This window comes from Anser anser (genome assembly GCF_964211835.1).
Source record: "Anser anser genome assembly, chromosome: 5".
NCBI lineage: Eukaryota > Metazoa > Chordata > Aves > Anseriformes > Anatidae > Anser > Anser anser.
Genome location: NC_139725.1, coordinates 53,996,362 through 54,012,803, shown reverse-complemented (window position 1 = coordinate 54,012,803; position 16,442 = coordinate 53,996,362). Strand labels below are relative to the sequence as shown.

The window sequence follows — 16,442 nt, the reverse complement described above, 5'->3', positions numbered from 1 at the left end:
ACCATCTCATCACAGGAGGGAGAACGAGGCAGCTGGCCGCAAGGTGTGAGCCTGGCAGAACATCGCTCCATCCCACGTCTTTCCTCCTCGGGTATGGGCTTGGGAGAACCCCTTTAGGGTCTCTGCTTTCGATGAGGGGAGGAAGAATCTTGTTGGCAGGACACTGACAAAGCAGATATAGCCGTGCTTCGCTGTCGTAAGTCATGCTTTGTAAATGTAGCTCCTGGGGAGAAAACGCAGCAGGAGGGGTTCCGCATGGCCCGCGCGGGGTGCAGGCACCGTCCCGCTGTGACTGAGGCAGCTGGGAGTCAGCATCCTCCTCTCACGGACTGCTACCCTAACCTTTTCTTGCCTCTCTGTTGTGAACTGTGCTAAGTAAAGGCGTTGTGTTTCTTCTTACATCCATCTAAGTGCTGAAATAAAGAAGGCCTCGTTATAAAAACGTCTTAAATAAAGGTGGCTCGATGCCAGCCGTGTAGCTACAATGCAAGCCTCTGCTCCGCGTGCTCGTGGTTTTGAGAAATAACATACACGGAAATAAAAACATTTCCGTTGTTACTGTCAAAATAAATGTATAATTCATCTTACTTACCCCTCAGACAGATTTCTCTGAAATCTCAAATGAGGATCGGAAAGGCTCCAGTGTCTCCAAGTGTCTTTTAAAATGACACTGCTCTGTGCTCAGCAGGCTTAGAGATTGTTTTGATTGTTGAAACAGCTTCTAATTTATGTTTTAAAAAAGCTTCAGGAGCCAGGCAGTTCCCTGCTCCCTCAAAGGCCTTTTAGTTAAAACAAGGTAGAGTGATTTGTCTTGCCTCAATCTAGCAGTAATGAGTATTAAGTGGTTTATCTACGTGGAGAAAAGTTACTCAGTGAGATTACATCAAAGTTGAATTACCCCCGATTCCAGATGGAGTGTATTTTTTAAGACGGTAAATCTTGAGAAGGGTGGATAACAACAGTAATGCTCCTTCGTGGGCTGGAATGTGACTCCTTTACCTCTCATGGAGATAATGTGAGGAGCTACATCCAATTAGTTCTTCAAAGGCTTTATAGAGAAACAGGACTTCAGGTTTTACAGCTCTGCCAACAGTTTAGCTGGAAGCATTTACACAGCGTAAGCGAGTGGTGGCTGATTGCAACATGGAGGTACGATTTCCATCGGTGCTGCTTACTTGGTGCTCGTGGAGGTGGTGATGTGGGGACCAGCCCCAGACTCGCTTTTGCTGCTGAAAGGTGCTCCCGGCATGGTGGCCTGGTAGCACCTGGTCTGACGCGTGACAGGGAGGGTGGTGGGTGGGAGGCTTGGGGTTTTTGAGGGGAAATTCCTGCTGTCTGGCCTGCTAAGGCAGGCGTTGCTCATTCAGTGGCTGCCCATGACCCTGAGGAGTGTGACAGGAGGAACACACTGATCCCAGGTGGCACTGAAGGCCACAGCATCCTGTCGAAAAGCTTATCCGATGCGTCCTTGCCCGCCATCCTTGTCTGCTTCTGTGGTGCTGTGCTTCTTCGCAGTGCCACACTTCTACAGAGCTGACTGATGTCCCACCTGGCCTGACTGGGCCGCTGGCCTTGCACCAGCAGGCGTGGGCGGACTTGAAGCCGGTGCCGCATTGCTGTGTGAGGTGCTGTGGTACGTCCCAGCACCCAGGCCTAGCAGCCGCTCGTGCCGCCAAGGAGAGCGCGTTTGGGCTGAGGGTGAAGCATTCCTCATGGCTGACGGCAGGCTTTGACAAGGTGGTGGGACCATCCATTTAATTCGTAATGAAGGGGATGAGGGGGTCCGAGCCGTCAGCATTCCAGCTCTGCCGCCTCTCCTGGGTGGGTCAGCGGGGCCATCCTCAGCCCACGGCTGTGGGGGAGGCAGGCAAGGGGGGAGACTCGCTGATAAGAGGAAGGTCAGAGGCAGAAAAATGTTGGGAATGTGTTTCTTGATCTAACGTGGGAGAGACTCAGCCTGGGGTTCTGCTGCTGAGCCCTGGAGTGTTGCTGCCTGCTGTCAGGAGAGGTATGGGATTCTTTAAACCTGAGATCAAGGTGCAGATGGCTTGTGTGGCACCCACCTCAGCACCGGCAGGTCCAGAAGATGGAGACCATTCATCTGTGAGGGCATGGCGAGGGTGGTGGCGGCTCTGAGCGCTGTTTCTCAACCTTTGCCTGAGATAGAGCGTCTTCTGCTGACAAAAGAGCTCATTTGCTTTTTACTCCTTATATTTTACATTGCTGTGGAGTGTTTTTAGGCAGAGGTCAGACCTCAGATGCAGTTTGGGATTGAACAGTGGTGTTTGAAGAATTCCAGCAAATCTCAAAACAGGCTTTTAAGGCTGGAGGTGGTTGTGGAGTGCATTGGTTCCTGGGGATGCAGGGGTTGCCTCCCCAGCATGTCCATGGAATGCCTTTTTCTTTGCAAGGGATAGAAAATAAAGTGATAAAATTATTCTCTCCATTTCCATTTCTTGGGCAACTATGGTCAATTTTCTTGGTCAGCCAGTCACTCACTCCTTGTAGCTCCAAGGGCCTGAACACAACAGCTTCTGCGTCCCAACTCGACCATTTAACATTAATTACCGGTAGCCGTTAGCAATGCTGAAGCCACCACAAACACACAAGAAGGGTTGCTCCTGAGGCTTGGGCTGTCGGCCTCCATTTTGGGCCATGAACCCTGTGCTCCAGGTAGAGCTGCCCAAAAGGGCCTCCTGCAGCTTCTCTGCCCTCCATGGACAAGGGACTGGGAGAAGGGACCTGTTGGGCTCAGAAATAGTTCCCATAAGCTTTTTTGTTGTTGTTGTTGTTGCTGCACTTTGTGCACAACGTAGTGTGGTGGTCTGTGTCTGGCACAAGAAAAACACCAAGTAGCGATAAGAGAGTACGGAGGTGTGGGGGGCACTGTGTGGAGCGGGCTCCCTGTTGCCTGGACAGCTAACAGGGGAAAGGCTTCGTAAAGATTGATTATTCTGGAGCGTGTGTGTGACCCGCAACGCGTCCTTAGCATTATCTAGCATTTTTGCGCTTGTTTATGCAAGTCTTGCTGCCTGTGCCATGTACGCATGAAGAGGCTGTGCTCAGTCCAGAGGCAGGCGTGGGCTGAGCCTGTCCTTTGGCACCGCTGTGAATCCTTCCTTGGAGCTGCTTCGAATGCCTCAGTGCTACGAGATAAAAATCAGGAGCTGATGTATCGGGATCGCTGCTTTCCTCGGGTAAGGCACTTACCTCTGCTGCTGCCCTGGCAGCAAGTGCTTGCTTCCTGGTGGGGCTGGAGCGCAGGCGGGGAAGGACGCCTTATCTGAGCAGATCTGCAGATGGAGCCTGTTGTATCCAGCACACAAGCGGAAAAGGTGGAGTCCCGAGGTGTCTTCAGGCTGAGCCGGAGGCTGTTCTGGGAACTGGTTAGCCAAATGGGTATTACTGGGCTGGATTTAGGGGTAAGTAAACAAAATGTAGTGGGTACAGAGGAGGTGAAACTGTGCTTCATGGGCTTTAAGAATTCCCCGATCACCCTGATGGAGGACAGGTTCATTACTAATTCAGCAAGTTCTTTAAGCTGGAGCTGAAATCTTGCTGACTTAAGCAGAGATCTTTTGTAGCGTTATAGTCTACACGTTTCTATATGCATGACTGGATTCACAACACCATTGGCATGAAGCCTTAGCTGGGAAGGTGAGGTGCTATGGATCGATCACATAACCTACTTCATTTGCCCTCTTTTCCTCTCATCTGGAGACTCCTCCTGGGTTTGAGCTGTTGTTGGGCAGACAGTTTGCGATCCCTGCAGCTGAAGGTGATGCTCATGGCCACACGCTCATTGTGAACCTCATGGCCACTTAAACTGTTGGTGGAACTTACATAGTTCCCTATGGTGTCTTCTTCTGCTTTTTTTATGAGGATTTATTTGGATTTCCTGGTTTTGCACAAAGCGCAATCAAAACAAAGGAGCGAACATGTTTTCTCTGACAGTGTGCACACTTTAGCTGGGCACTTGACTCGGATGGGTCCTGCTGTTCCTTTATGTGCGGTTTGGCTCTTGCCTATGGTAGCACTTTTCCAAGCATATTCCAATTTTTCTCTTGAATGGTCAGAGCACTCCAAGTGCTTAGCAGTAGCTCGTATGCTAGCTTTTCTGCAAAACTACCCAAAGAGTCGCCAAGAAGCAGCAGTCAGGCTTGCGCTGAGTGCGTTTGGCAGGTACTGGCACTGGGTGAGATAAGCTTCTTGGCGTGGTGCGAGCGTAAACCTTCCACATGTGCAGGTGCAGGCATTTGCTTGTGGAAAGCTGTAGCTGCTGGTGCCTGCTGGCCGTGCTGGAGCTGATCCCAGGGTGCCGGCAGTCAGCAACGCGCACCGGCATCAGCGCAGTTGCGTAACGCTCGCTTCCTCTGATTCATGCTCAGTGTGAAGTCCCGTGGCTGAATAGCGGCTTTTGCAGTCGTTCCATAATAAATGAAATGAGGGAAAATAGAATTCCATTTCACAGAGCCCTTTTAACAATGCAGAAACCGTTCAGGTTTTTTTTTTTTCATGTGCTAAAGCTGCAAAACTCTCTCCCTCTTGTCCTCCTGCTGTAACAATTCGCAGCCTCTGCTACCGAAATTACAAGTGGAGGGGAAATATTACAAACATCCAGATGGATGGAAGGAACTATTGCAACCTGTTAAGCTGTAATGAAAATGGATAAAAGGTTTCCACCAGATTCCTTTAATTTCTTCCCTGTGAAATTTGCAAATGTGGTGTTTCAAAGCACATTTCAAAACAAACCCCAAATGTTTTGGACAGCAGTAAGCCACCCACAGTGCTCCCTGGCAAATTATCTTCTGTGCCAGGTCTGCTATCTGGTGCTGCTGCCTTACGGTAGTGGTAAACTGGCCATTAACTTCCTCCAAGTTGAGTATCGCCATTTTACGTGGGGTTACACTGTACTGTAATTTTCTGTTTAGGGTCACATGCTTCCACTAGAAAAAAGAGATCTCATGGGTGGGCATTTCTGTTGCATACTTCAGGCTGTGTGCGTGCTTCAGCCCGGCGGCCTGGCTGTATACCTCATGCCCTGTTGCAGTGATGGCAGCTCTGGCAGTGCTGTCCTTATTTGTGTGAATTTTTCACTTGGTTTTGCAAGAAAAAGAAGTGCGTTTGAGGGGGAGTAGTTTATTTGAATGTGAAAGGAAACATCTTGTTCTGTTGTTGAGTATATTTGTGCATTTTAGGTGAATAAGAATGTCTTTGAAAGCTACAAAATTACTACCAGAAATTACAAAGCTCAGTCTTTCAGCTTCGCTTTACTTCCTTTTCTCCCCTTCCGCCCAACCCGGTGGCACTGATGGATTCACAGAAGATATTGAATTGCCGAATCTCAGCTCTCTAGTGAAAAACCACTTTCAGCAGAAACCCTCCTTGTCCTTTACACTTGAGTTTTTAATACATTTCCTTTTCCCAGACTTTCCACAGAGGGGAATTATTTTGCTGTCTGACAGTACTTACGTGTAAAACAAGAAATGTAAACTTTTTTTTTTCTCTTTTCCTAAAGATTCGTCTTCCAACTACATCAGGCAACTTGAAACAAAAGTGAAACTGCTGGAGGATGACAACAAGCTTCTCTCTCAGGTAGGTTTTTTATTCCCTAATGGGTATTAATGTGGCTGTTCTGCTTCTGCACAGTTGTGTCAGCCCACCTGAATTCAGTGGGGACTTCTTACAAGGGGAAGAGCATACTGGTACCAACCCCCCACTACTGGAATTTGGTCTTGTTTTGTTACGCGACATTTGCAGGAATGCTACTTCAAAATTGCAAAGAGAGAAAAAAAGTAAACTGTTAGTGCCCGTGTCTGTGTGTTCAGGAGAAACGTGGTTTGACGTGCAGGAAGGATGGGTGGCAGGGGCTGGGGGGCTGCTGGCACCGGCAGCAGCAGGGCACGCGCTGTGCTTGCACGTGGACGCCTCCGTGCAGGATGCGGTGGTGGTGTGAGGCTCCGGCATTGCCTGTGTCCTTGCTGCAGGATCTCGCTTGCCCTTTTACATTTGCTTTTATCTTGTTGAATGAGGAGGCTGTAGTAAAAGGACGGCCTTGGGAGTAGTTTTGTGCAGTGCTGGCTCCCTGCTTTTATTTGTGATCTCGCTGAAAGCAGAACAGATGTCTTCAAAACTGGCACTTTTTGCTTGCATCCGTCCTTCAAAGTCTGCTCCATGTGCTGCTGGGCTTTTGATCATTGCTCGTGCTTACCTATCTATATATAGGAACGTCAAGCAGCAGGAAGAAAACAATCCTTCAGTCTGATATGTCCCCTCTGGATCCCTCTTAAAACACAGCACTCTGTGCGAAGAGGGGCAGCTCTTCAGAAAGCAGTGAAACACTGTCTAAACCGGCGGAAGAGTTACCCTTTTTCTCCTGTTCTCTGCATCTTTTCACTTTTACACTGTTCAAGCACTGAGTTTTCAGAATCCTTTTGGTCCAGGTTCTTCCAAAGTATAAGGACTAGAAGTAAAAAAGACCAAAAAAAAAAAAGTTTTTATGTTTTTCTTTGCATTTCACTGAGTCTGAAAATAGATTGCTCTGGTATCTTCTGTTTTATTTCTAAAATATCCATGTTAAAAATAAAATTGAAAAGAAGGTTATGTGCTTACTGAGATTTCAATAAAATAATTCTGGTAAATAGTTTTTTTTATTGAAACCCACGTTTCAACCAGACTGTGAGCTTTTGGTAAAATTGCCCCAAGTTTCAGGTATTCTTGTTACCGTTGCTAGCCATGCGATCGGTAGCATGAAGCGCAGAGTGCTGAACGGTTAAAACCCCCAAAGGACTCTCAACTCAACAGCTACCGAGTGGCTTCAAGTACTAATCAATTGCTAATTTAATTTTAACTCCCTCTGTCTTTCTCCCAGCCCGTGCACTGGCTGGTGCTGGCTGAGGCCCCGAGACGATTCCATTGGAGTTATTGATAAGCAGATGGGCTGTGCGTGCGCAGCTGCCAGGGGACACGCAAGGTTTGGGGACAGGCTCTGCTCGATGTGCCCTTGGCTGGGTTTTGTCCTGCTGTGGCCGAGCACGCCACTCGGTCGTGTCTGCCTTCTGAGGTCAAAAAGAAGTGGTGGTAATTAATGGGTGGCTCAGCCCTTCTGCCTTTGCTCTGTCCTGGGTGTAAAGGCTGTGTGTTTTCCTCTGAGCACACAAGCTGTCTTCCGTTGTCCCCACCTTTCAGGCTGTGTTACTACAAAAGTTTGGATCCAGAAAGGAGAGAAATTATCTTCAGATATCTCTGTGCCCTGGAGAGAGCCAGAAGCCTCCCTAGCAGCAGGAGCTACCGGCTCCAGCCTGGCCCTGATGCTCTGTGCAGTCCCATTGTGATGTCTTAACGGCCCTCCAAAAATACCAGGATCCAACCTATTTCAGATGGTGCTCAGGAAATACCTCTTTTTTATCGTGAGCGTTCAGACAGCTCTCCTTGGGGCAGCGGGAGAAATGTTGAAGCTGCCACTGGGTGAACTCCTTGGGAATCCTGAACTGCATCGCCTCCAAGCCTGCGGTGCTACAGACCTAGTTTTGGAATTTTTCTCTTTTAATGCCTAATGTGAAATTCACCAGTTGTAACTTCGTTTTCTACCAGAGTCTGCAGACTATGGAAAAAAAAAAGGGGAGAAAAATGAGGAAAATTTGTATATGGACACACTCTCATGCATATGTATACGTTGTTCCCAGCACTTTCCTGGGAAAGTTTAATCCACTTACCGTACTCTTCGTGCTTCATCTGATTGGAAGGTGTTTAGCTGTTGCCATGCGGATCTTGGGCTAAGACTCTAGGATCCTGGCAAACTTTCTCCTGTTTTTAAAGTTGCCAGGTGATCCTGGCACTTTGAACTCGGCGATGCCAAACTGGCTTGTCAACACCAAAGTCACATTTTAACTCAGCTTGGCTTCCTCCCGGGGAGTATTGACATTGCAATAATATTTGCAGTCTGGTGTCAAGGAGTTCTATCACCACCATGCTGAGGAGTGATGAAACCTGACGTCCTAAGTAACAAACAGTGCCTGTGCATTAAGGGATTAACAAATCAGTGGTGGTTATGGAAGTCTTCCTGGCTGCTTTCCAAGTGCTAAACATAGAGCTGAAATAGTGCTTCATCCAGAGAAACCCGAGAAGCCTGGTGCTGCAAATGATACTGCGAGCTTCACGGGAGGATTTATATTACAGCGGCTGGCGACACAATGCACCTCTGCTAGCTGGTGCATCCTGAGTGAGATTTGTTGCTTTATCTTCTCCGGCGTCTTGGATGAGAGGCTACGCCGAGACGTGATGAGTGTTTTTGTGCCGTGTTCAGACACAGAACCGAGGCAGCGCGGGGGTCTGCGGCGTGCACTTTTTCTTGTGCTTCCTGACATCTCCTTTATCCTCGAGCACGTTGGAGCAAAAGCTCAGCGAGAGATTGGAGAGCTCTCCAGCCCGTGGCGAGGCTGCTGCCTTGCATGTACGTGTTATCAGCAGCGCGAGCGCGCTGTGATTCACACCGCTTTTCTTCTGGTGACTCGTTTGGAGAGATTAATGGAGAGAGCTTCTCCTTCCCTCGTGGCTCAGGAGGCGCCATCTCGTGAGCCACGCTGCGCAGTGGGAGGAAAGTAAACGGAGAAGTGGATGTTATTTATGGTAGCCACGTATGGCGTTTTTTGGTTTTGACTTCTTTTGCTTTCTAGGGAAGGAGATGTGTATTTCCAGTGGGGAAATGAGCTGCTTCTGAAACTGCTAACCCGTCAGTAACTGCAGCTCTTCCTGTCCTCCTTTATCTGAGGAGATATGACTCCAGTTTTCTGCCCATCTTTGACTCAGGCTTACAGCACATAGTTTTGCTGTCACGGCTGTGTTATCTAGAAAGTGACGCTCTCGGCTGACATCGCTGTGCTGACAAAACCCCTGGCAGCAGTTCTGCCGACGCACGGCTTTTGTTGCCCTAGTTTGTGCTGGTTGGAGAGGTGCTGTAGCAAACACCGCTACCAAAAAGGCCCATCCGTGCTGGTAGCCACTTGTGCTGTAACCACAATGGCAAGGACCCCACATTTCAGGTGGTTCCTCAGCGTCCTGGGGCTGACAGTGTCAACCTGTCTCACGAGTGCAGCTGGTTTCTGTCCTCTGCGAGCATGGGAGCAAGGGGAGAGGCTCACGCTAGGCTCCCAAGGAGCGGCAGTGACTGCTTGCAGCCTCACCGTGGCTGGCATTTTGACGTGGCAAGGTGTGGTGGAAATCCCTGGCTCCTTTCCAGCTTCCTTTTATAGGAGAGTTGCAATCCAGGTATGTTTCTGGTGTGTCGGCTTAATTGACGACTTTATTTTCTGAAGTTTTAGCTGAGGTGTAAAGAACATGGACGTCAGCTCTCAGGAACGTTGGGTGTTGGCTTTGGAGAGCTTCACAGGCATCCCTTTTATTGTCTGCAATTCTCCAGGGAAGAAGTGCGCTAACTTCTGCTGTGTGCATGGATTTAATCTGCAGCACATCGTGTGGGAGAAGTCCTGTTTTTTCTCTGCGTCTTTGTGGGGAATGCACCGGAGAGTTGGTGTTAACCTCTCCTTTGCGGTCTGTGGTTAAGCAGATGAGGGTACCGTCCATATTATTAAGATATAACCCCTGTGATGAGAGACCGGATTTGCTTTCTGTTCCTCTGAGCTGAAAGTGCCCAAGTAGAAAATAGACCCTTCAAGCCAACTCACACTGCCCCTGAAACTAAAGATGAATTTGTAATTACACCCTTTTCCCTCAAAATCAGAGAAACCAGTGTTTAACAGCTTTGGGAGCTCCAAAGGTCAGTTCTGTTTAGTTTTGTAACTAATGCATGCGTTTTAGAGATAATAACAGTGATAAACTTTTGGCCACAGCCTACCTTGTTTTACATTTTCAGATCATTCTGTACAGGGGCAAGCAAGGATCAGGCACTTTTAACTAAAACCGAAATTTATAGGCTTCATGGGCTCAGCTCTCTCCTCATAATGAAGTGCACCCTGTGCATTGTGTGACTGTCAGAACTTCTTTTGCCTTACAGACTCTGCTGAGCCTAGACTGGCTTTTCCCTTTAGGGCAGGGGTGCGTTTTCCTCCTCAGAGATGCCCAGGGCGTGTTGCACACCTTATTCTCCAAAAGCTTTGAGGAGAGCGGACAGATCGGGCAGGCAGCGAGACTCCGAGTCACCGGACGTTGAACAATGAGGTCACGATGCGCCTTCCAGGAAAAACTCCAGGAGCCCTTGTGCTGAGCAGAAATAGGAGAAATTCTTCTCTAGGGAGGGGACAACCCTTGGGAGTTATCAGGAACATCTGAGTAGTTAATTAAATCGCCGCATAGACTTCAGTATGACCAGTGCTTCAGCGTCTGCCTGCTTGCTGATGGGGATTGAGAGGAGCACTGGGAGATCCTTTGTACACCAAAACATCTTGACAATTGTGCTTAGACTTCTTTATAAGAAACTCTGTGCTTAGCCTGAGTTAAAAGAAGGCCGCAGCTGTACATGTAGTAAAATGATAGTAAATAACACCTGAAAATGCTGCTATTAGGATAGAGCTGTGGTTTTTGAACAAGGAGCTTCCACGGGGGCTGTTGGTGAAGGAGTCTACAGACTGCCCGAAGTCTTCTTAAGCAAACGTGCACTTGGCACAAACAGGCACCCAGCAAGCAATTTCTGGCACATTGTTCTGGAAATGAGGAGAAAAAACGGACCCCGGGATTTAAGAGAGCTGGGGAGCCATTAGCAGTGCACAGCACAAAGATGCCAGTGCAGTTAGCAGAGTTTGGTCCCCTCCTGAGGAAGGGAGGCCGGAGGAGAGGAAGGAATCGCACACAGCTCCCCTGTTGTGCTGTTATCACCCGCTTGGGTGCCAGGCCTGCCATTACCAGCCCCTGCTTGTGCACTGCTCTCTCAGCTCTCAGAGCTGGGATCAGGTGTGAACGCCGGGGCCTCTCTTTGAGCTGCAGGTCAACAGGTTTGTGGCGGGGCCGCTACCCGTGCCGGCAGTGCTGCACGTGCTCGCCACAAGTGGAACGAAATTGCAAACCTCTCTCATTTCCCCAAAGTCTGCCTGCTGTTTGTGTGTGAGGAGGATAAGTGTAATTGCTTTAATTTAAGGAATCACAAGGGAAATAGGATTTTTTTTTGTAATAGACAGTGAGTCAGACATGAAAGCTTTCCAATGCATTTAGTCTCTATTTAAATTCAGAATACTGAAGACCCAGGTTACTGTTTTACTGTTTTTATACACCGTGCAAATGTTTAGCTGCATACTAATTTTAATTAATCAAAAAGAACACACATACTTGGGTCTGCATCCAAATACTCATTTCAAGTCAATAATGATACTTTCTACAGAATTCCATGCATTTTGAGGTACAGCTCACACAGAACCATATTTTTATGAGACCTTCTTTGCTGCGCTCTCCAAAATTTAAGCCTCTAATTGCATTGCATCACTTGCATGCATAAATGCAAGAAATTTTAACAGATTCCCCCCCCCCCCCCCCCAATGTAGCTTCTTTAGCTGTGGCAGCAGATGCTTCAAGAAAAAACGATTACATTGACTGACATGACCAATTTGCTATTAAATGGACTTGAGATCTAAGTAAATAGTATCTATTTCTTGAATACAATGGTTTACCCCAAATTCAAGGTGTACGTTTTTATAAAAGCAGTTCAAAGATGTCTCAGACTTGCATCCAAAATACTTTCAAGTCTTTTGATACAGTGGAATTCATTCTGTTGAATTTGGACATCGGGGTCTCGGGCTGCTACCTACGAAAATAAATATCTGCTGGTGTTTGCCTTCCATTCATAGGTAGGAGCACTTCTGAAAAGCAGACTCAATGACAGAAATGGACTTTTTCAACTTGTAATGAAGGCTGGATGATGCTCTGTGTGTTCTGGGGACTGTAAACTGTGGAAACAAGTGATTTTATGAGAATGTCACCTGGCACATAGAAATAGTTTCCCCAAACCTTCGAAATACAAGTTCTGAATACAGAAGGCAAGTACCAGATAGACAGAAACACGCAGTGCTTGTTGAATCTTATGAATGTAAGATTATCATATCATTTCTTGCAACTTAACTCAAAATTTTCAAAGGACTGGAGCCGGCTTTCTGTAGAAGACTGTGAGTATGAGCGAGCCGTGCACACACACACAAAGATCTTCCATGCCCCATTTCTTTCTGTTGTGGGCGAGCAAGAACATTGGGTTTAATGAGGCTCAGTTCAACCTCCAGCTGTGAAATGCAGGATTAGTCATATCCTGTGCTTAACCAGCTTTGTAATAATTTCTCCAGATTCCACTTTTTTGTGTTTATGAGGACAGGGTCAGGAAAGAAGCTGTTAATTACAGTTAGATCAGGCTATGAAGTAGCATTATTTTGTCTTTATAACGTGTAGAGAGGTTCAAAGTACACAGCTTCTCAGCCATCAGTCAATCTGATAGACACTGAAAAGTGGTTTCAAAGACAAACAAAGCAATAGCTGCAGAGGCTTGAAAACAGACTTTTGCAATAAGCTCAATGCCAAATTGAATGCCCAGAAAGCCAACCGTATCCTGGGCTGCATCAAAAGCGGCGTGGCCAGCAGGACGAGGGAGGTGATTCTCCCCCTCTGTTCCGCTCTCATGAGACCCAGAAGAGAGGGGCTTGAGGTTCCATCGTGCCTTGAGCGCTGTTTAAAGGAAGAGACGAAAGGCAGCAAAGTCCTCGGCCAGCTTGGTCCCAGTGTTAGCCAAAGCCTGCGGGGACCTTTTGTGATTTATGAGAAGGGGATTCAGGTCTTTGCCTTCCTGACTCCCAGCCCCCTCACTTTATGGGACGTGGGGAATGACTTGAGGGGAGCCCCATCTGCACTGCTTTGGCCAAGCTTCTGCGAGGAGGTGCGGTGGTTCCCTTTGGCCTCCTTGCCTGTAGTACAGAGAAGAAAATGAAAGGTGACTCCAGGGCAGGCTCCAGTAAGTTCATTCATGTGTGTAATACTACATCCACATCTACATCTATTCGCCTGGTGGAACTGGGGCAGCATTCCATAGCTTCTCCGTTGATTTTGCTAATGAAGAGACTTGATTTTGCTGCTGATGAGCCATGGATGGGCTCCATTAGTCGGAGACTCCCGAACTTATTGCTTACAAGCCACAGACCAGATGTGGGCTACACTGGATGTCAATGGTTATAGCTCCATTTGGCTTGTTAACTACTGAGCTGCATTTCTGTTTGGGTTAGAGGCTGCAATGGTTGAATCTCAGCTGTGCCAGCCAATGCTCTCGCTTGAGCAAAGCCTGCCAGTTGTGTGATTATAATTATACACTGCAATTTAGTCTGAGCTGATTATCTGAGCCTCTGATGAGTTACGGGGTTGATATTCCTTTGCTGGTCTAAAACAAGAGGAAAAAGATAGGGACATTGTTGAATATTAACAGCACACTAAAGCTCCCTACCTCAGCTGCTACAGAGAATGGAGAGGTTTGAAACTTGCTCTGCTGTTATTGCCTGTAGCCCATTGAGATAGTAATAAAAAGTAGTTTTTCCACTAGTGGTTTTACATGGCAAAATCTGCTAAGCCTCTTACTGACTGTCTCCCGATATTTATTAAGCTTTCCCAAAATGCTGTCGTTCCCCAGTATTAGAGAATTCCAGTTCTCACCGTCGGAAGCAGATGAAATCTGCTGCTTTGCCCCTTTAACTTGCATGCATGCAGCTCATGGTATGAGGGGAAATTCAGAGCATAGCTGGGAGTGGGGTGCTCGTTTTGGTACTGTGTTTGGGAATGGCCAGGATCCAGCCATGGCACCGCATCCCTGCGTCCTCATGGCTCTGTGCTGCTGCTGCACAAGGGCTCTGCACCTCAATCCCTGGGCTGTACCGTTTCAAATTCCACAAGAACAACTGGAAATGGCTTTACTGATGAAACTGGCTGAGGCTGCACTTGTGACCTGCTGGTTGGACACCAGAGAGGGAATTGGGAGATTGGGGGATCAGAAGACCACGGTCTTCTAAAGCCTTTGCCACCAGACTAAGGATCGATCTCCGGACGCCCTGTGTGTACAACAGGGATATGAACCAGTGTAAAGGAATTTAATCTCTCCTGTTACAGAAACCTTGTATTATTGCATGATGGGGAAGATGTTAAATAGTTTTAATCTCATCCCTTATTTTTTTTCTTTTTGCAGACTTCTCCATTTGCAGAGTTCTTAAGAAATCAAATACGTTGATTTTTTTACTGCACTCTCATGTGTGTAATTTCCAACTTGCCTGATAAATGCTGTTGAAGCTAATGGGACTCTTCACATATACTTACAGTCAGATGTGTGCTTTGCTGAGCTTATTTTTGCTTGAATGTCTTGTAGTGATAACTGCAATTACTGAACCTTAATTCAATTATTAGCCAGCTTCACACAGTGAAATTGCATATCCCTCTTCCTGGTGCACGAGACCCTAAAACACGGATTAATGAGATAAAGAGGAAATCTTTGCGCAAGGTCGTGCGGTAGGGGATGGTCACTGGGGCACAGGTCTGCCTGAAAAGGCCACTAGCACGTGGTGGTGAGACCATGAGAAACCTGGGCCACGGCCCTGGTGCCTGTGTGAGAGGGCACAAAAAGAAGCAGTCCTTCAGGGTTGTGTGCTCTGTGCTGAGTCCCATGGACAGCAAGGATGTGCAGGATTTCATACCTTGGTCTCTATCCATGCACCCTGCGTGAGGATCAGCAATAGCGCGCCCAGGTTTTTTTGCTGACTTATTGCAGCATCTCATTCACGTTACTGGAGATGTGTTTCTACTTTGCTTTAACTCAGCAACGTAAATAATTGCTCTGCTGGACTTAGGAGGTCTTGGGGCAGGTTTTTCCTACAGACTGTTCTCATAGTGTCATTGAGCTCTGTGGGTATGGTAAAATATCTGCAGCTGTGAGCGAGCGTAAGGTGATTGAACTTAGTCAGCTGTATGTGGGGTCACCATGCTCAGAATGGGGACAATGAGATGTTAATGGTTGTGCAGATAATAATGGGTTCTGCAAGACTTCATTCGTTAACATGGGAAAAGGGGGGTGAAGTTCAAATAGTAGCATTATCCTGTCAAATGTTGCAGAAAAACAGTGTACTTTGGTCATCTGTGGTAAAGGTAGAATTTATCCGGGATGATAAAATACCTTTATTTTGGCTTAAGTTTCTAAATGTATAATGTTCTTCTGTTCCCTTCTAGTTGGCTGACTGCAACAGCTTGCCACGAAATTTCAGTAAGGTAGAGAAAACTAATGCATCCGCAAACAGCTTTTTGGATCTGGGGGCTGCCTTTCAATATTGGTGCTGGTTGTTCGGGGCTCTGATTGCTTGTTCTTTCACATGCTAATACTAGCCATTTCCATTTTTTAATCGTCTGAATGTATTAAATATGCTTCTAATTATTTTTGATTTGAATCCTGTACTTGTGCAAAAGACATTTGTTAGTAAAATCTTGAGTTTTGACCAACTTCAAATCAAAGCCGTTTACCTACGTGAGAAGTTGGTACTGCCAGCTAAATCGCTGCAGGACCAGCGTGTGTTTGGAATAAGAGGAAAAGATTTCAAGCTAAACCTTCCATTTAATTACCCAGTTGAAAACAATGGGTTGTTGAGTGTCAAAATTGAGGCAGTTTCAATTACAGGAACAATTATGGTGTAGAAAATTGTTGCCTGTAGGTTTAAGGATTTACACTGCAGTGACAGGCAAGTAATTCAGGTAATGGGCAGTACAGCAGTCCATAAAGATGAGGGCAGCCTAACCTGCTGAACTGAAATAAAACCTTCCTCCTTTTTCTCATCCCAAATATATGTAATCAAAAGCCTCAATCAAAAAGGCCTCAGCAGAGTTTTTCATCTGTCCAAGATTTATGGAGTAAAACTAGAATATGAAATAAGAATGACTTTTTTTTTCATATAGACATTTTTTCATATAGAGAGTTCCCCGAACTGTAAGCCCAAATCGTTATGGGCCTACATGGTCAGTATGGGATGCCTTTGCCCTATTGTTAGGGACCAGCTTCATCGCGATGATTAAATTACAGATGAAGGAAATCCTGTGCTTTGTGAAAGAATGAAGTAACCACTAAAAAATGGAAATTGCTTGTCTCTCTAAGGGCTGGGTGTCAGCGTGGCTTATTTATTTGCCCAAACAAAATCTTCTGCACTGGTGTCAAAAAAGGTATCTTCTATTGCCAATACTGCGTTCATCACAATATTGCTTTACATTTGATTGTGCTTCATGTTAAGATACATCATTTCTTCTAAAGTTATGTTTATTAGGAGATAAAATGTTAATAAATTTAAGGTGTGTGTGATCTCTTGAATTTAGTGCCAGCGGGTCTATGTTGTAGGAAAACAAAGCTGATGATTCTAAAGCCTCCAAGCTGACTTCCCCCTGGGGAGTCTGCTGTTGGTGACTCACGGGTAGTGGATCCTGCTCTTAATTTTGTACGTTTTTCC

At 46.7% G+C, this 16,442-nt stretch overlaps 1 protein-coding gene across 3 annotated transcripts in view; it reads left to right on the top strand.

Moving 5' to 3' along the window:
* Positions 1–16,442, top strand: part of CCDC85C (coiled-coil domain containing 85C) — a 107,071-nt gene that overhangs the window by 58,797 nt on the left and 31,832 nt on the right. For 2 of the 3 annotated variants that reach the window (XM_083836537.1, XM_083836538.1), the window contains 2 exons: positions 5,519–5,595; positions 15,184–15,222. In XM_083836537.1, the coding sequence (XP_083692663.1) occupies positions 5,519–5,595; positions 15,184–15,222 (116 nt within the window). The remainder of the gene's footprint in view (positions 1–5,518; positions 5,596–15,183; positions 15,223–16,442) is intronic. The other variant, XM_083836539.1, reaches the window with a different exon arrangement.